At 38.5% G+C, this 21,472-nt stretch overlaps 1 protein-coding gene across 3 annotated transcripts in view; it reads right to left on the bottom strand.

Moving 5' to 3' along the window:
- The window catches only part of gpc5c (glypican 5c), a 131,606-nt gene that overhangs the window by 86,135 nt on the left and 23,999 nt on the right, over positions 1–21,472 (bottom strand). For 2 of the 3 annotated variants that reach the window (XM_016449310.1, XM_016449318.1), the window contains exons 1-2: positions 20,624–20,782; positions 5,581–6,299 (exon numbers count right to left, since the gene is read on the bottom strand). In XM_016449310.1, the coding sequence (XP_016304796.1) occupies positions 5,581–6,299; positions 20,624–20,732 (828 nt within the window). In that variant the 5' untranslated portion in view covers positions 20,733–20,782. Of the gene's footprint in view, positions 1–5,580; positions 6,300–20,623; positions 20,783–21,472 lie in introns of those variants that run through there. The other variant, XM_016449325.1, reaches the window with a different exon arrangement.

The raw sequence follows: 21,472 nt of genomic DNA, 5'->3' as shown, positions 1-21,472 counted from the left end.
TAAAATAAAATAAAATAAAATGGCAAGAAACATAGCTCTTTTATGAAGTCTTATTTTCTATTGATTTTATGAGGTTTGCATTCTTTAATACAATTAATACAATTTCACTAAAGTTTAACAATGTCTAAAATAAAATAAAATAAAATAAAATAAAATAAAATAAAATAAAATGGCAAGAAATGTAGCTCTTTTATGAAGTCTTATTTTCTATTGATTTTATGAGGTTTGCATTTTTTAATACAATTAATACAATTTCACTAAAGTTTAACAATGTCTAAACACTGAAATAAAATAAAATAAAATAAAATAAAAAATGCCTGGCAAGAAATGTAGCTCTTTTATGAAGTCTTATTTTCTATTGATTTTATGAGGTTTGCATTTTTTAATACAATTAATACAATTTCACTCAAGTGACAAACAATGTCTAAACACTGCTAGCTTAAATACATGTCAGCCAGAGGCAGTGTACCTCTCTCTGTTGGGCCTATAGGTTTCCCCAAGGTTTCTCCCTCATTCAGTTTTTCTGTGCTACTCTCACCTTTGGCTTGTTCACTGGAGGTTTGTGAGGCTCTATTTTCTCCAGGCTGCTTTGTATTGTTACTATTACTGTTATGTATTGTTAAAAATAAAATAAAATAAAATAAAATTTAATTTAATTTAATTTAATCAAAATCTAATCAAATCAAATCAAATCAAAAAATAAACCTAGCATGAAATGTACTTAGTTACTTTCTTTATTTTTTCTTAGATAATACTTTATATAAAAATCTCTAATAGCTTTTATAATAAAAAATAAAAAAAAGATAGTTGTGCCTCTAATGCAAAAGGAGGCCAAATTACACAATATTTGTGGAAAGAGTCAGAAAATAAAAAGTGAAGAGAAAAAAAATAAATAAATAAACCGGTAAATGAGAGCTAGAGAAAGGTGAGTAAGAGACACAGGGCTCTTTTACAGACCCCTCTTCTCATGGCTGTCTGAGTTCTGGGCTTTGGAAATCTTTTCTAATCCCAGGGGCCTTGTTTCCATTATCTTAAAGCACAAGCTACTATTAAAATTCCTGTGTAAGACTGTAATTAGAGCCCTCAGTTAAACCTCGGAGGAAATAAGGTAGAGCAGCACATTAACTGCTTGGGACGGCAGATAATGAATTATTACATTTTTCTCGTTTTTGTCTGACGTGCGCTCACAGTTGTCAGCAGCCACTTTGAGGCACAGCAATTACGGGTCACCGAAAGACTGTCTGTTTCCACGCTAGCAACATTGAGACATCACAACACTTCAAATGAACTCTGACCTCACGTCTACAGTCCCGTTCCATCTCCAGTTGGGAAAATAACATTGCGGTGTAAATCCTATCGTTCAGTCTAGCAGTAGAATTATTAATGGACCTTAAACCTGTTGAAATATACAATAATCACTACGAAAACCCTCCAAATTGGATGAAATCACTGGAAGAAGGGAAAGAAAGAATAGAAAAAAGAGTTTAAAATACAAAGAGAGAGAGAAAGAGAGGAAGGGTGATGAATGGAGGATCCTGAGCTTTTCGGCTTTTAAACTTTTCCCATTAATAGCAAGGTATGTATGTATGTATGTATGTATTAGGGATGGGAAGATTCACCGATTCGCTCGGTGCATCGGCAAAAAAGTTAACGATGCGATGCATCGATTTAAAAAAGTCGTTGGCATTTGTATCGCAATGCATCGTTTCTAACATACTTGCATCGGTAAAAAAACTATTTATTATATAATTACTAGTGGATGCGCTAATTCTTTTATTGTTTGAAAGTGACCAATATTTTATATGTAGATTGATTTCTCCTCTCTAAACTGTTTCTCAAGTGAGTTGAGAAACAGGCATTAAAAGGAAAAGCAGGCATTAAAGTCCTTAATGTCGATCATGGATCAAATCGATCCACCATGGCAAACAGCGAATATATTTGTGCGGTTTAATGCATTTGAGATGTTGTGTTTTCCACCGTGCATAACTGACATGTCACGAGTATATTTTTCATCTGTAAATGTTAGAAAGTCAAGTGAACGAGCGCTGCTGCACGCATGCACTGCTGAACAGGTGGAGCGCAATAATTCTCGAGTCGAATATGCATTTTGCTAAAATATTTGTTGTTGGACATTAAATGTGCCTTTTGTAGAATTTTAATCCTACATATAAGTGTATTTTTTATGATAGCAGTAACTGTAAAGGGACTATTGTAATGGGTAAATAAAATGTAAGCTAATACAGTCCTAATTACTAAGCTCAGACGAGTTAATGTGTGTTTCTTATAGCAGTTAAAACGTACTTTTAAGTGATCTTAACTTTTAATTCAGTGATTTTAATGCTTTAAAGAGCAATTTTAGATTATGTTCTGCTATCTGTTCTGCTAACTATATAAGGTACAGCTGTCATAAAACCAGAGAGAAAGGCTGCATGGCTATAACATGTGAGAGAGTCAGTGGTAATATCATTGCATTCCTATTGGTCAGTGTTAGAGGAACTCAGCTTACCCTGACAGTTAGCCTGCCCTGGACCAGGTTAGTTTTCCAGCATAAGTTGCCACAGTGGCTGAGGTTTATCTATGTTAAATTTGCTTTATGGAACCAAATCATTTGACAATGAGTCAGACTAACTGAAATAAGCCTGGCCTATTTGTAGGGCTGGGTATCGATTCAGATGTCCCGATTCGATTCGATTTCGATTCGCAAGCTCTCGATTCGATTCGATACATTCAGTGAATATAGTTTTAATACAAATGCTATTGATATTTCTAAAAAATGAACAGTAAACATCAGTTTACAAATGGTGAATTAATAAAAGGAAATTAAGCCACATGGCTGTATTTTAAACCTATACTTTTTTTTGTGTGGGTCCTTTTTTAAACAATAATAGGGCCCTATAAAATGTTCTTAATTTTTCTGGTAATCAGATGAAGGCATAAAACATTAATTTAATTTATCCTAATCAAATGAAAATTAAACCCTTTTATTTTTTGGCAAACAAAGTGCTGCACAACAGAGGTTTACTGTTAAAATTAAAAAGAAAACAGATGTGATTATTCCTTTAAAAATAAATATTTATTAATATTTATTAGCAGTAGTAGCATTGATTCTTAAGATTGCTAAATAGTAATATATTCTGACAGTTGCTTAACGTTAAACTAAACTTTTATTTTGACGGGTTGCCGTGAAGAACTTGCAGCTGCTGTGTATGTGATATGACGGTAGTTTTCTCAAATGAAATGGTAAAATCACTGGGTCAGCTGGCCAATCAGAGCAGACTGCGCTTGTCAAAGGAGGGGGCTTTGTTGAAAACGACGTGTTTGAGAGAGGCGGGGCAAAGAGGACCTACAATAATGTACAGTATTTGAAAAATAATGTGTTTTTTGAACATTAAAGCATGTCGCCATATTCTGTTACACCAAATACACAAAATAATGATCTTTAAAATAGCATCATATGACCCCCTTTAAACAAAAAGATTTATGGGACCTCTAGAGATGGTTCGAAACTGACAACTGAATCCTACTGCAGGGTAGACATTGATTTAGTGGCAAGTAAACAAGATAGCTTTGATCACACCTACTGTATACATGACGATTTAGGTCTTAAGGTTATATCCAATTTCAGATTTACCCTCTTTTAAACGTCAAGTAATAAATGCATATTGCGTGTTTGGTCACTGTAGATGTCACTCATACGGCCCCTTGCTGTCTAAGTGGGCAGATTTTGGCCAAAATAAGCACACAAGGCCCTTTATACCCAAAAAAGGGAAGAAAGAAACAATGGAGGAAGTTTGCGCTCTCTAATTGTATAACCAGCACTGACAGTCCATAATTTAAAAAGACAATGAAAGGAATGTGCATTGCATGCAAGACACACACACACACACACACATTACCCGAGTTCAGCTGGTATCACAACCCAGCATCACCTAAACCCAATGGTACATGTGTATGACACCTGACCTACAGGGATTTAAAACCACACTCACGCATACACACCAAGACCACAGAGATGTAAAAAGATAGCCCAGTCCGCGTTTAAAAACCTCTCGATTTACTCTCTCTCTCTCTTCGTCCCAGTCGTACAGTGCTGGTCAATAGAAGTCTTTCAGACATGCATGAGGGCAGCCAGCGCTGTCAGCACCCACAGTGTCTCGACAGACCTCTAAAACCTGATCCCAGAAAACACACACACACGCAGCATGCCCTCTCAGGCAGCACACATGATGGGACGGCATGCCAACCGCAATCCGTTTAGGAGAAAGTAACCCAGTGAAAATCAAACCATTGCTATAATTCCTCTAATAACATCCCGGCTACACACACACATTTGCAGAGAATGGAGAAGACTATGGTTTATGATCTTTGGAAGGAGAATACAAAAATGAGAGAGGCGGAAAATTATTGTGCGTTATTTTAACAGAACTGAATACAACTTTATCGGGAGATAAAACAATGGGAGATAGTACAAGCAAGGGGTTGTGGGTAATGTAGTCTGTTATCAGGATGGCAGTCCTGTGGGTTTCAGGCTCACTATTTTCTCTTAAACTCTTTGCTGAGTGTAAAGAAAACAGTGGAGATGTACACACAGCAGCAGAGGAAAACAGAAATCGCCTGCCAGAAACAATCTCCAAACCTTTTCCATCGTTTTATGCAGGATTCTATTCCTCCACAGAATCTGGACCCCAAAAGCTGTTTTACTGGCTGAAAGAATCTATTCAGAAAGACCACAGAATTGCTTTATGTACGTTACTATTTGAAAGTTTGGGGTCAGCAAGATAAAAATAAATACTTCTAAGGAGGCAAAAATGTATACAATTTTTTTTGATCAATTAAATTGATCAAAAGTGACAGTAAAGACACTGAAAAAAAGTATCGTGTTTGTACAAAAACAATAAACAGTATACCGGTTTACATTTCAGTATACATTTTTACATTTCTTTCTTGAAATATTTGATTGGACTGTCTAAAGATTAAAAATTCATATACTGTACCGCTGAATTAAACAAATTAGGTCATGTGACAAAAAAAGTAGCATTCTATTGTATATCTCTTCATTATTTATACTGTTTCATGTAGGCAGCATAGAGTGTATAAAGTAGTGCAGTACTATTCCATTTCAAACAAATCCAAACACTCAAACCATTAACACGATCCTGTGAGCTGAACAGATCAGTCAAAAGTTAACCAATCACATTCTGCCCTTTAAGCGAGCCACTTTTTAACAGCTTAAGAATTATGTAAACACACTAGCAGACAGTATAATGCCAGTATTCTAATGGAGTGTCACATTTAAAAGTTTTTCAAAATAAAGTGACTTGGGTTCACATTGGCTGGGTCTTTCCCATCCCATGAAGTGGCGTTTGAAGTGTGGATAAAAGTGAGTTTGACTGAGTCTGTGATAAATGGGCTTACAGTTCAAAGCTTAGAGCATGTGTACTATGGGTGTCAGTGATAAATGTACAGACCTATATCAGCTTTATATCACCCACTCTGCTCTCTAAGATATTGGTATCTGCATTGACCTATAAAAAACCCGGTCAACCACTACTAACAGCACACAATAATGCTGACACCCACCGTAGCAGTTAGCCTGGGCCCATGGAGCTGAGCATAGAGTATGGCCTCCTCAACCTGACCTCTGATCCCCAGCAAGGCGAGCTCCAGGTTGTGCGCTCCGGTGACGATGTGCGTGAGATCCTGCAGCACGTTGACGTACTGTCTCCAGGGGTTGTGGAGCTCCGAGAGGCTGGCCAGGCACCCGCGCATGACGTTGAGGCAGTAGCCACTGCACGCCCGGATCAGGGTGAGTCCACGGCAATGAGAGCAGTAATGCATGCGCACCAAAGCGTGACTGCATTCCTTGGACAACTCTGCCGTATCTGTAATGTTCATCACTTCCAACCCCACGCCAAGCGCCAGGCTGAGCACCCGGCCTGCCCGCAACGCACTCGCAAGCGTATCTGCCATTGCCTTTGGGTGTGGCCCAAAGGGGTTAACGTCCTGCCTTGTCATGCGGAGACAGTCGCCGAGCTGGTTTACATCAGAAGAGTCCTCGCCGATGCTCCCAGCCAAGCCAGGATTGACAATATGTGTGTGGACTAATGGGAAGAGACTGTCGAAAAAACAGTGGACGGCAGCTTCAACGGAGACGTTGCCGGTGCCCTGGAGGAAGCGAGAAAGGTCCGTGAAGAGGCAGACGATGTGAGGGGAGATGGATGACATGAGAGAAGAGTATGTGGTCTCGAACAAAGAGGTCAGGTGATTGTGAGAGAAGGTGATTAGAGACTGGAACGTATCTGAAAGAGAAAAAGAGAAAGAATCTGAGCTTTAAATCAATGTATATATATATAAGAAAAATTAGTAGTACAGTTCTTGGAGAGAAGGAAGGGTTGTACCAATGATTCGCTCAGCAGTCCGGACTACCCTCTGAAGTCTTCGGAGGTCAGATTTGGTAGCTGAGCTGAACCAGACAGTATCTTATTTGTCTAACATCTTTGAAAGTGAAGTGTGTAGTTTCTAAGCTACTAGCCATTGGTCAGACAAACAAAAAGCTCCGCCCCAGAGTCATGCTATTGGTTGAGCTTTTAATTTTTTAACCACTCGTTTAAATTTGCAGTGCAACAAAAGTAGTGACAGATCTTTTCTTCTGTATTCAGTTGTTGATTGGATATTGAGATGCTGGCATAGCACTTAAAAGTGGAGGCAGATGAATGCAGTCTTGCCAAGGGCAGGGTTTAAGCAATTAAATGATTGGAGAAGTCCTGCATATGTCACTTTGATTAAATGTTATGCAGTCAAAAAAAGGAAATGAAATGTATGCATGAATGTTTGCAATAAGACCTATAACATGCATTTAGAAAATAGATAGTGTGAATTTTCATTTCATGCTGACTAAGTATCACAAGCGTTTCCCCACAAATTACAACAAAAGTGACCTCTCATTTTTTCCACTTTGTGTGCTGCTGGGCTTGACTTTAATCAAGTTATAGAAAAAGAGACAACAATAGCAGCCTACATAAATTATTTTTATTAATGTCTCATGTGCAGGAAAACAGATGCAAGGGAAAGACTTCTGTGGTAAGCATCAAGAAACATGGATATCTCCACACTGAAATTAAAGCTCCAAACTTTATTTTTAAAAAGTGTCATTGACCAATGACTTTTCATCAGGCAAAAAAAAAAAAGTCCAGAACCTGCACCCAGCAAAGTATTTGGATGGACACACCTAATTGATATTTTTTTTCTCTCTAAAAACTTCAATGAACCAAAAATAGAAGTTTGGTTATGGAAATATGATTCATTCACTTTAGAGATGTTCAAAAACCCTGATCTGTTTGCGAATGAAATCAATGTCAACACTTTTCAGAGAAACCAACCAACAAATGGCTTTTCTTATTAAAAGGATAGTTCATCCAAAAAAATGTTCACCCTTTTGTTTTTGAACATAAACAGATATCTATAGCAGAATGTCCAAAGCTAAACTTCTCTTTTTTCATACATGAAAGTGAATGGTGACCACAGCTGTCAGTCAAGGTTTCACTCAATAATAACTTTAATTTTATTCTGTTCCTCACACAAGGCTATCGTAGCTTTAGAAAACTTGGTATACAGCACACAAGTTGTATAGACTACTTTTGCCATTTCTCTGTCATTAAATTAGAAAAGAGCAGCATTAACATCCTGTCTAGCTTTCTTTTCCACAAAATAAAGTCTATAAAGACCCTTTTCCAGATTTAAAACAACATGAGGGCGAGTAAATTACAACAATGTTGATTTTTAGCAGAGCTAATCCTTTAAAACCAGTCACAAAACTTCTGAGTTACGGGAAGGACAAACAAAAGAGACAAAAGGAGTCAGTGCGGTGTGTCTGTGGCTCTATTCTGTGGTTTTTCTGTCGCCCTTTCTCTCACACACACACATAGACACACAAACACATACACACACACACGTGTCTAAAACTTGTGTTTGGTCAGTGGTTTGTTAATGCGGGGCAGCCTGTCTATTCAGCTGCGCTGTAGTCGAGCATGACCACACACACACACACACACAGGCTGTACCCAGGGTGCCGTTCTCTCTAAGGCCACTGATGTCAGACTGAAGGCATGTTAGGGGATGGAGGAACAGCGGCAACTGGACCGAAACGGAGACCAGTCAACACACATACAGACGTACGTACATACACACACACACACACACACACACACACAGAGAAGCAGAGCTCTCCATTTCACTCCATAAGCTGCGGCGGCTTCCATCAGTGCCGTCACAATGGACCAGGACAACAACTAAACTCTGCCAATCACAACAGCTGTGGCTGAACACGCTGCCCCCCATAAGGGGGCGTTTGCACAGGATGTGTTTTTGCATTCTGGCTGCACTTTTTTTTTCATTGTTGGTCTATGTACATATGCATCATACAGCCCTTATATGCACACACACACACACACACACACACACACACACACACACACAGGCTGTACCCAGGGTGCCGTTCTCTCTAAGGCCACTGATGTCAGACTGAAGGCATGTTAGGGGATGGAGGAACAGCGGCAACTGGACCGAAACGGAGACCAGTCAACACACATACAGACGTACGTACATACACACACACACACACACACACACACACAGAGAAGCAGAGCTCTCCATTTCACTCCATAAGCTGCGGCGGCTTCCATCAGTGCCGTCACAATGGACCAGGACAACAACTAAACTCTGCCAATCACAACAGCTGTGGCTGAACACGCTGCCCCCCATAAGGGGGCGTTTGCACAGGATGTGTTTTTGCATTCTGGCTGCACTTTTTTTTTCATTGTTGGTCTATGTACATATGCATCATACAGCCCTTTTTATTTTTGCATCATGTCTTGCAGTTTCAGAACCTTGTGGCATGAGTATTACATTATGAAGGTGCCATGGTACAAAGTTAAACTTTTGTTACACATCCACCTCAGTTTTAAAACTAAGACAATCAGAAGAACCTGGGGGCCTGACAAGCATCTTGAGCATTTAAAATGTGATTTTAAATTACTGCTATAACAGGACTCATCCATTAACGATGTAAAAACAAACAAACATTTAGCTAGAGAGATCGAGAGCACCATAGCCTGATGTGTCAGAACACATGCGAACCACTAGGCCACTAAGACCAACAGGAGCAAGAGTATTGTAGAAGGAGAAAGTAAGGAATGGAAAGGCCACTTGCCATGTCCCGCTGTGTGTTCGTGTCTGCATATAAACCGTAATGTGCGTGCATGCGTGTGTGTGCGCCCATATAGGCGAGATGGTTGGAATGAGAGCAGCAAACCACAAGCAGAATGTGCCAGTGTAAAGTTACAGCATTTCAGAGGGCAGCCTCATGCCACGAACGCTCTGTAAAAACGCCAGAAGTGGCATAGAGAGAGACAAGCAGACGGAGAAAGAGACCGAGAGTTGAAAGAGGTAAATTTGTTTGGCTTTGAGGCCTCAGGCCACAGAAATTGGCCAAACTGTTGCCGGCCATCTCTGCCAGCAAATTTCTGTAGGATTTTCTTTCATGTGTATACAAAAGTTAATATCTCTAAGTGTTTGTGTACATCTGAAGACAAGCTTACACAATGCACGATTCTGCTGATTTTAGATGGAATTAAACACTAATTCCAGGACAATCGGGGATGATCCATATGGAGCTGCATGTTGGAAAATGGCATTTAAACATAAGACAAAAAACAGAGAAGGAGAGAGAGGAGATCACCCAGGAGAAACCCCCAGAAAGGCTGACACTGCTCAGACACGCAGGAAACTTAAAGTCCTGTACAGTAACCAACAGTGGTCTGACAGCTGAGGAAAAAAGCTATTTGAAACCATTTGTTGCTCCATTAGTGCTTCACCATTAGAGCAGAACCGCTAGACATTGTTCATCTGATTTGTCAGATCTATTACTGGGTAAATTGAAAAGCTTTAAATGGCTTGTTTGTTTCATAAAGCACAAAAACATATTAGTGATTCTTTCTTTTGGTCTGACCTAAGATTAAGGCTCTGGGTATGTTCAGAATGCCACCACACTAATCATAATATTTTAATATAAACCGCATAGTATAAAAATTTCTGCATGCATATGACACCCGGATAACCAAAATAAGTTGGTTCCAGAGGGAAAAAAGAACAGAGAAAAAGATTACTCATTGCATTTGGCTACTTTTTTGGAAAATAAAATATATATAACCCGCACTGCTGTATAATACACTGGAATGCAATCAACCTGATCTTCAACTTACAATCTGAAAAATGAACCAGAAGTAATATGAAGCCCTGTCAGATCTCACAAAAAAGTCATTTGAGTGACCAAATTGTTTCACTTTATGTAAAAATCCCAAATTTGTTTAATAAGCAGACATTGAAGGATTGAACATCAGCCACAATTTTTATCATGTCTTTCTCAACACATTATTTGATCAGCTGCTGAAAGAAAAGTTGTTTTTAAACCATTTTTGTGATTAAATATCTAAAATATGTGAAAATTTTATGATTAAATATCCAAAATAATCATATTTGTTTCCAAGATGACAAATGGCACCACTCTGAATTGCATGCTGTTTGGAAAACAATTGCTAATTTTCATTGAGAGGTGGTGATTTGAGGTGACATTACCAACTCGGAGCATTAGCGATTCAACAAAGCTCAGCAAAATTCAACCTTTTACAAATGCACAGTGTGTGAATCCACCTCTTGATACTTTATTAGTAGTTTAAATGCACATTTAAATTCATTTAATATCAAAGTGACAAAAATAGCAAACTACAGTTAACACATACTATTTTTTAAACAGTCCCACAACATCAACTATACCGCACAATATACTACGCAGTGCACTAGTATTCCATTTCAAACCAATTCTGATTGGTCAATTCCATGTCTGAATCCAAATGAGCTCAGCAGAAAGAAATAAAGGTTTACGATGGGCAGATTAATCCCTGTCACTAGGCTCCAGAGGAAAGCAACGCTCTGTACGTTACTGTGTTGCAGTGTTGCAGCGATGCCAGTGAGCCAAGATGGGGTCCAGATTTACAGCCATGTAATTGGATGTTATATAGTTTCTTAAGAGGGTCTACAAAAGGCTTTTAGAGATGACTAATCCACTTAATGACCAAGACTCATTTCCTAAATGCACGGTCTGCTGGCGAAGAGATTCCGCTTGATGAGTAAAACTGAACAAACAATGGTGGAAAGATAAGACACAAAAGACTTTTAAGGTGGTGTCGGGATAGTTAAACGTTCCATGATGTCACGCAACCCACAGCGGTGGATGTTGTTTTCCAATAAACATATTGAAATTATAAACTAACACAATTTTAACTGGATTCAATTGTAAAACCCTGTAAAACCTGATAACCAACAGTGACCCACTTTTGTCACAGCCAAGACCCTACATACAAGGCCATGCTGCATTGCTCAGTGACCGCGGTCATCATTCAGAGCGTTCAAAAGTCCATCATCTGTCGATCATCTTCCACCCCAGAAAGCCCCGTAATCCAGCCAAGGGCTCGTGTTTCATATGGGTCAGACGCAGATATGAGTTCATCACCTCTGTAGGGGGGCAATAAAATCCCACTTTAATTAGAGACAATACATACGTCCCGGTCCTCTGACTAAAACAGCTGTGATGAGAAAACACGTCACTTTACCATGTGCAACTTTTGCATGAGAAGCTGAAGAACGGAGAGCAATGAGACTGAAAAAGTTACAAAGAAACGGAGAGAGAAAATCTTTAACAAGAGGGAGAAATAAATCTAACGTGTCTGCTTTGCACTGATACAAAAACCGCAATTGGATTTGTTGCTGCGAGTGTAGATACACATTGCTATTACGGTAATCAAAGGTGTAGCCTACAAAAGAAGCTGTCTTGTTGGACTAGTGCTTAAGTGTTAACACACACACACAGATGTGAGTTTCAGTCCAGACATTTCTAATCCCATTTCTTGTTTTGTCATCTCCATTCCTTTCCAATTTTATGACAAATCATATTGCAACCAACTGTAACCAATCACAACATTTACAAAAGAAAGACTATCATATTGGCTTGTTGTGTTCCTAATTTAAGTCACTTTGGATAAAAGCATGTACTAAATGAATAAACATGACTACCATACAAAAGTTTGGCATCACTATGATTTTTTTTTAAGAAATTGACAAGTTTATTTAGAAAAGATTAATTCAATTGATTAAAACTGACTGTAGAGTCATTTATAATGTACAAAAGATTTACTGCCATTTCAAATGTTCTAAATTTCTGTTCAAAGAAATTTAAGAAATGTATGTGTATGTGTGTGTGTGTGTGTGTGTGTGGTTCAGGTACACCCTACCTTATGGGGACAAGATGTCCCTACAAAGATGGCAAAATCCAAAATCCTTGTTGGGACATTTTTTGGTCCCCATGAGAAAACAAGCTTATAAACCATACAGATAAACCATACAGAATGAAGTTTTTTAGACCTTTAAAAATGCAGAACGTTTTTTGTGAGGGGTTGGTTTAGGTGTAGGTTAGGATAAGGGGATAGAAAATACAGTTTGTACAGTGTATAAACTATTATGCCTATGGAATGTCCCCATAAAACATGGAAACCCAACGTGTGTGTGCGTGTGTGTGTGTGTGTGTTTTAATGTTTTTTTATTATTATTATTTTATACCATTTCACTATGCTATTCCAATATTGTTTTTCACTGTGTTTATAATTTAACATATATCTGCTCTCAATAAAAGTAGCCAACTGTATTCTTCTGCACCATATTGAAATTAGTTATTCAATCTGCTCAAATCTGAACCCAAAAATGCTCTGTAAACAAACATATGCGAGTACAGAAGGTTAAATCAACAGCACTTAATGCTACACATCAGGAGAAAAACTAGACGCAAGCACCTGTCCAGAACTGCTGCAGACACCCCACCCCCTCCCCTTGGCAGCGTCTTTGCTGTCAGAAGGGAAACAGGTGGAGAGTGCAGAAGAACGTTTCACCAATGTCTCTCTCATCAGATCGCAATTAAAATGGCTTCCCCGTTATATCCAAAGCCAACTAAGACAAACAATTCCTGAGATGCCGGATGCAGTGTGTGCGTGCGCATGTGAAAACACAGAGCTCTCTGAAGGATCTGGTTAAAAGTGAGCCTGCCGATCACTGTGCTGATCTAAACATCTCAATAACCATTCACTTCTGGACTGGCCTTGATTGAGCAAGAGTCTCTGCAGTCCAGCAGCAATGTGGTGAACTGCTGTTTCTGGAAAACTACATGTCATGTACACATGTGTGTCTTTAAAAATCTTCAAGCTTGAAATGCAAATGCTAGGTTTTTAACCCACATCAGACACATTTGATTGTAAAATGGATCGCTGTGGACCGTAGGTCAGTGACAGATTAACACAATACATTAAAAATGAATGCCATCTTTTGTCATGTCTATTCAATTATTTACGGTCTGTTACTAAAACTTAATGTATTTATATTACTGTTTAATAATAGCCCTAAATACTGACTGACAATAATCAAAGAATTTCACTGTGCTTAAAACCCTGGGAAAAGTCTGGTCAGGTTTTGAGTACATATCAGATTGAACAGTTGGAAAAAGTGAAAGACTCAACTGAGGGCAGAAACGCTAAAGTAACGAGGACTGATGATCCCTTAATTCCAAAATAAAAAACGCTTGTCCCTTTCCAGCTGAACACTTTCTTCTAGTTCCAGCTGTGCAGACATCTCAAACATGTTCTGTGATGATTGCTGGCAGGTCGTTCTCATGAACGCTTCACCATGCTGTAGGAAAGACTGAACAACAGGAAATCAAAACACCATCCCTTCTCTGTCTCTCCCTCCCAGTATTAGGACAACCTAATGATGTTGGAAGAGAAAAAGAGAGAGGGTGGAGAGTTTGAGCCATGATTGGGTTTGGATCGTGTGTTCAGTTGTCCGTTTCAGTCTGAGGTAATGAAGTGAATAATGAGACATGAAGCAGCTAGACGCCAACCTAAAAGCCGTGTGAAAGCAGCCACAATGACACTCTTGAGATGATACCACTCCCTTTCTCCTCAGACGCCCCCTGGCCTACACACTACTTGTACTCCTATTTCCTGTCATTATTTTCCTTTTAAACATCTCTCATTAGTGGTGTTTGTTAAAGTAAGCACCAACATTACTCTTAGTCATACTTGGAATTAGTAATCTGAGTGTTAAATTTTGGTGCACAACTCATGTTTCAATACACAACGACCTTGTAACACCCAAATAAACAGCCAGAACACCATAGGAATTGCACAGGCAACCAACACCCTAGCATCTTGTAAGCCACTCACACATTCTTCAGAAAATATAAACTAACCTCAAACCTTTGAATGGTAAAGTAAAAATGTATTTATTTCCAATTTTCATCATTTTAGAACAACGACTCCAGCTGATCAACCTAATAAACCAGCTTAATGACCAGCTTTCACAAGCGAAACCATTTACAACTATCTACCACCAGAAGGTTCTAATTGTGATTTTCTAGGATGACTTTTCCTTCTGGAAAAAGTCATATAAGTGGATGGACCAACTTTTGTCTGCTCCAAGGTGGTCGGTCTACTAGCTTTATCATGAGACTACAAAATCAAAAGCAGGCCCATCGCCTGGTAGTCCAGTTGATCGATCACCCAGACATGATTGGACCAGCTAATGTCCATAAACAAGTTCGAATCTATTTGAAGCCAATTAACTACCATTTTAAACTAGTTTTTGAGTCCGTTTCACTTCCATAGAAAATTGAATTCACTTGTTTTCAAGGGTTGTTTGCCTCACACAATTGTTCTCATTTCTAGCATGGCTTCTACTTCTGGAAAAAGCCATATAAGTGGATTGACCATCTGGTTTTTGGAATATGGCAGCCTTTTCTGGTTCCTGGTGGCCTACTACCTCTAACTAGCCTTACCATGAAAGTCTACCAAATCAAAAGCAGGTCCACCACTTGTTAGTCCAAACTAGACCAGCTAATGTCCATAAATAATAAGCTAGAATCTATGTTAAACCATAGATTTTTGAGCCATTTTCACTTCCATAGAAAGTTTAATTCATTTGTTTTGGGGGGTTGATTGCCTCACACAATTGTTCTCGTATCTAGCATGGCTTCTACTTCTGGAAAAGGCCATATAAGTGGATTGACCAGCTGGTTTTTGGAATATGGTAGCCTTTTCTGGTTTCAGGTGGTCTACTACCTCTAACTAGCTTTAGCATGAAAGTCTACCAAATCAAAAGCAGGTCCACCACGTGTTAGTCCAGATTGGACCAGCTAATGTCCATAAATTATACCATAGTTATACCATAGATTTTGAGTCCTTTTCACTTCTATAGAAAGTATAACTCGCTTGTTTTGGTTTACTGCCCCACGTAATTGCTCTCTCATCATCTTATGCAAATGTTAGACATTTACAGAGAAAATTAATTTTATTTTTCCCCTCACTGAAGTGCTCAGCATGCCTTCTTTAGGGGAGGGCAGACCGCACCCCGCAGGTCACTCTAAATCTTTCTCTAACCTCTGTTAAACAACAAAAGCGTTCATTCTGTCCTGTACGGCAAATAACAGGCCAGCACCATTCCCTGAACACCAGCGTCCATCTCACGACAGCTGGTCAGCAGGGGCCTGATGGGATGTTTAGAATCCTCCATTCCACTGTTACCATGGGAATGACATAGCAGGTGCACTGCGTGTGAGGCTGAAGCCACTAGATTTGCTCAAAGGTACGGAATGAGCATCACTTCCTGTCCCAAGCCCACGGCTGACATCAGGCGTTGGGTTTGGGTCAGTGTGTCCGTTCAGGCCAAACTGTCTCTCTCATTCTCAATCCTTTTTATTTTTCTCTTTAGGGGACACAAGTTGTGGTCCAGGGCCAGCTAAGGAAGTAACATGGCAAGCTCAATTAGTCAATGGATAAATCTACCTTCCAAAAAGGCCAAATGATCTGTGGGAGGAGGACGTATAAGAGGAGGGGGATTCCTCTGAGACTTTAAGAGTCATGCGATCGTTGATGAAGACAAGGGAAAGACGAATAATAACAATGGGAACAAGAGAATGAATGCCAGACAGAACGAAAGACTGAAGGAGAATGAGCGAGTGAGAAGGGTTTCCCCACAGCACAACTGACATGACACCGCCAAAAAGGCGTCTGCTGTCACTGCTGAGGAGTAATGAGGTTTTTACTGGCACTTTCCATGTATACGGTACACTTTAGTGTCCTATGAAATTTTTTTAAAGCACTGGAGGCCCAGATCCCATGATTTTTGCTGTGAAAACTCCAAAAAAAAAATAATGTCTTGGGTCAAAAAAAGAACAACCTTTTACATCAATCTTTTTGAGTTATGACAACTTCTTAAAAATTATTCAAATAATAATTCATTTAAATTAAATTAAATGCAGAGCACTAATTCCAAGTATGGGTCACCATACTTGGCCACATGTCACGTCACTTAAGTCACTTAATCTTATCTTCATTTCAGTTAAAATCAACAGCTGGCATAGCACAATGCTAAATGCTAATGCTAAAAACAAAAGCATGTAGCTATATTTAATGAACAAGTAAATCATGTTAATCAATTGAATCTTATTTAAAACTGTTACGCAAATTTTGAACAGTTGTCAACAGACATGCTTTGTGCAGCCAGATGGTGTAGTTAGGCTACAGCATCTACCAGCACAGGCAGACAGGGAAATGTTAGGCTTTCACCTTCTTTCACTGACAATTTGTTAACAAAGAAACAAAAAATACTTCAGACTTACAGGTAATTGCAATTCAAGAGTTGCGGGCTCTATTTTGTACCTTACTTGTGGAAAGCGCCACTAAATTTAACATGCATTGATTTTCATTCCTGAACTGTATAAACATCTGGGTTCTCCTCTCGTCTTGTCTCTCCTCTCCTTTATCTAAAGTCTTTACGCAACATCCATCTGTTATTTTGCACCTCTTCAAATCTCAGAGGGAAAATGGAGGACATAATGACATAGAAACACCCACTCGTGCACTTACACATGGGGAGAAAGAGAATTAGTCACTGTCATTATGAACCCCAGTGAGGAGACAGAGAGGCCTGACTGCTGCTCCTGGGTCTGCCTTTACTTCATTGTTTCCCTATCATTGGCTATATATCATATACTGTCACACGCTGAAATGACCTACTAAGTTTGACAAAATATGCAGTTTAAAAGCAGAGTACACTGTGTGAAATTCTGTATCCCACAATGCAATGCGCTAGACTTCACCTGTCATTTCCATATGACAAAAAGAGCAAAAGCAAGATAAACTATGTGAATTTCTTAAAAATTGTTACTTGGCATTTAATCATACTGCCAGATGTTAAATAAAGAAGCAAAATAACTGTTTTTTTTTTTTAAATGAAATACACAGTATGAAGTGCACTGCATAAAATAATATGTGTGTGCATGTAAAAATATTAAAACTGTACAACATACATAATCACACATACTATTTACTACAGCCTAATTTTCATTAGCATCAGATTAAACATGACATTTACTCTGACAAAGGTGCATATAGTATGTACTGATAGCTATACACTAGCATTTGATTCCTAACGCCTCTGAATCCAACCGAGCTCAGCAGAAAGAAATAAAACAAAGACAGGATCTTTTAACAAACATTCCAAACAAAGCCTGTCTATTAAACTCATTTTCTCACCGACTGCGACTCCACATCCCCTTTCCAATGTCTCTTTAATCCTGTGATTCCTTTCTTAGTCTCAGATGATCACAGAGAGCACAAACTATTCTTAATAACTCCTTAAATCCTTTATTAATATACAACAAACACACCCACTCTCATGATGAAGCTAGACAATTAGAATCAACTGTCTACTGAACTTCCTGAGACAAGAACCCACACAAATGAGAAGAGACAGATTCACACACACAGCGACAGAAACCCAAACAAACACACATGTCTTCTAACAATACTCTTATATTAATGATGGAAAACCTCAAATCATCATGCTAATTAAGTTTTACATTAAGTCTGTAATCCGATATGATGTCTGTATGCCTCAGGGTAATTATTAATCTATGATGGCGACAGCAAAACAGACACTTGACTCTCACAATCTCTTGTATTGTTTACAGAAACAAATTCTCACAATTACTACAGATATGTTACATACAATACTTTGTTCCTAAAGGGATATTTCACCCAAAAATGAACATTTTGTCATCTACTCATCCACCGCATTTACCTACAAAAACAACCAAGACATTTTTTTTAATTATCTGCTTATAAAGAAGAAAGAACGTTCTAGAGCATTGAAACAACATAAGGATGCGTTTAACATACATTTGGGAATGCAATGTGTGCAATGCTTTATTTTCCACATTCGCACAATTTCCAGCATTTTTTGTGGACAGAAGTTAATAGCATTTTACTAGATTTGTAGCGAGTAGCATTTGTAAACTTGTTGTCACCTAAACTTAAAGGTCTTCCTGCAGTTTTGTGCCAAAATAAAAGCTTGAGGGTTTAACTCTTGCAAGTGAAGAAATGTAGACATAAGTACTCTACTATAGCATAAAGTAAATTAACACTTACTTCAATAGTAAATAATTATTATACTTATTATAAATTTTTTACAGTACATTTTTATTATAATAGTAATATATTTGTGTCTTAGAGGTAATAATAATAAACATTAAAAATATATAATAAACTATTTTTAAAAATTCTATACACACACATACATACTAAATATTATATATATATATAGATCTTCTCTCAAATAGTTTAGCTATTTTATATTACAGAGATCTGAGTCCAATTTAAAGTCCCTGTCCATATGGAACGTATGGATTTCCCACCATATTAAACCTGACACCTCTAAAACCACATATCAGGATAAGGGAAGAACACTAATGAGTCATTTCGAAGCAAAAAATTAAACAACAAATCCTCCATAGAGTACCTGAAAAGTCCTAAATATCTATGTACTAATATTTACTATATATTAGGCACAAACAACCATCCTCACTAACCTCAAGAACAATGGTTGAGAACTCACCACAAAGACTATAGATTTCACCACTCTTTCAAACACAGACACCACACACACATCAGCATCCGTAAAAGGCAATCAGCTCTATTGTTTGAACATTCCTGATTACTGCATGTGACCTGTCGACGGCGAAACATTCTGCGCATATCTCTGCATCCAAGACACAAACGTTAGAAACACTTTACTGGAATGCAATGAACAAGCTGTGCTGTCTTGTGGATGCCAAAAGAAAACGAGCTTGGAAAGACAAAGGCATGATTGAAGAGTATAACTGAAAACTATGTATGTGGTTTGAACCCCCCTTGTAAGATGCAGTACGTGTGGGAGTATGTGGCCATTTCTGTGTCAGCAGATCGTGTTAAAATTAGCGTACCGTGAGCGCAGGACTGAAATAGTGTATGTGAGAGCTCATTCATTCACACCAAGGCTTGATACTCATGAATGAACTGACAGAAGACCTTAATAACAACCGGTGCTCTCTTCCAAAACACACACAAGGCTGCATACGACTGAGATTCTTTGAAGCTCCACTGCCGACTATGGTTTGGCCACTGGGTTCGACACTCGTGAGAGTGTGGGCAAGTACTCTAAATTCCCCTTCTAAAGAATTAATGCAGTAAAATCCAACCAAACCTCATATAACTAGACTTCATAGAGCATAATATAATATAATTAAGACTATATTATGCTTCTGAATGTTAGCAGCTAGTTCATACTTTCCTAAAAAACACATCTGGGGCTTTAATCAAGACGATGAGAAGAGGCTTCCTGTTCACTTGCAATCAGCGCCAAAGATGAAGCTCTAAAGCAGCTCTACCAATCACAGTGCCAAACCACATTGGGAAAAAAAACATTATGCCATTTCTACCAATTAAACAAGTCAAACTACGGGCAACAAAGACAGGTACACAGAAATAGCCAACCCGCAAATTTGCCATCTCTCCATCCATTTCTCCATCCATCATTGGAGAATATAGCTTTACTACCATCTACTCTAACCCTAACCAATAGTGTTAAAAAAAGCAAATGCATATACTGAAGTGATCATACTTTTTATCTTTTTTTCCAAGTTTTCTGCGCTCTTTTATAATGACTAGTGTTTTATGGGACTTGAACTAGAGCACTCTGCACTGCAAGTGCAGTGCTGTACCAGGTGAGCTCCCGAGCAAGTTTACTACATTAGAAAAAAGACAAAGCAAATGTCAAAATATATTAGTTTACAAATCATGTTAATAGGTCATAGCATAGTATTGTGCAAGGAACCATGTGAAAAGTTCTTTATTAACAAATAACCGGCTCCTTAGTCAGAATTTGTGTGAAAACAAAACAAATTAGCTGGAGTTTTACTGATACTAGTGGTCATTTCAGCTGTAAACTGTAGTGAATTGTATGTATAGGAACACTTCTGCAAAAATGTAGGCCGAGGCAGTCTTTCCAATGAGCTTATGTTGCTTTATCCATATAAATTCATCCCTAGATCCATCAGTCCATTACTCTAACTATCCATCCATTCATTTCACTTATCCATTCATCCCTCTACCATTTATCTAATCTCCCATCCATGCATGCATCTGTGTACCCTGAAAGGCGGCGGCATGTGCAGAAATGAGATATTTCAGCTCAAAGCTGTATGATCTGATGTTCTGGGTGGTGTCTCTCAGGACTGCTGCTCTGTAGCTTTCTTCCATTCTTCGCGTACAACATGATGGCCCAGCGTGCTTGCATATCGACAGGTCCACATCTACAATAAGAGAGAAAAAAGCATTTGTTAGACAGAAAAAAATAACATTAGTGACACTATAAAGCCAAATGAAACCTGCACTAGTATCACCATTCACACACATTAATGCAACTATATATTCAGCGGTTGAGTGTTATTGAGGCTCTGCCTCTTGCATTTGGGGGGGGAGAAGATAGTATAATGAAAACTGTTCCTCAGAAAGCTCTTGCACTCTCTTCATAGCTGCAACTTAATTACCCAGGATGCACGAGGTGCTTTGGGTCGCAGAAGACTTAAGTCAGCATTGGATTCAAGCAGTATTGAACCCCACGCCCCCATCTGCCTAGGCCTTGTGTGGGCATGTGAACTTTGTATGACCAATATCCCTACACTCCAAATACCTTGTATTTCCAATAGCCTGAGTTAACGATGTACATAAAAACAAACATAATCATCTTCTAAATAACATCACATGCTATAAAACTGTATTTTAACACACAAGTGGAATAATGGTTTTTGCATTTTCCACTGCAACCATTCCGAAATGGCTTCCAAGCTAACTTTCCGAAATGGGAAAGACCAATTATGGTGCATTCTGAAATATTCCAATTCATTGTGTCATTTGTTATTCACAACATTATGAAATGACATGAAACGTTCACTTACTGTTTCCATAGCTAATTAAGTTACTTTTAAGGTTTAAAAAAA

This window comes from Sinocyclocheilus anshuiensis, unplaced genomic scaffold (assembly GCF_001515605.1).
Source record: "Sinocyclocheilus anshuiensis isolate Anshui unplaced genomic scaffold, SAMN03320099.WGS_v1.1 scaffold850, whole genome shotgun sequence".
Classification (NCBI taxonomy): domain Eukaryota; kingdom Metazoa; phylum Chordata; class Actinopteri; order Cypriniformes; family Cyprinidae; genus Sinocyclocheilus; species Sinocyclocheilus anshuiensis.
Note: the sequence above shows the minus strand (reverse complement) of the source record. Positions and strands in the feature narration are given on the sequence as shown.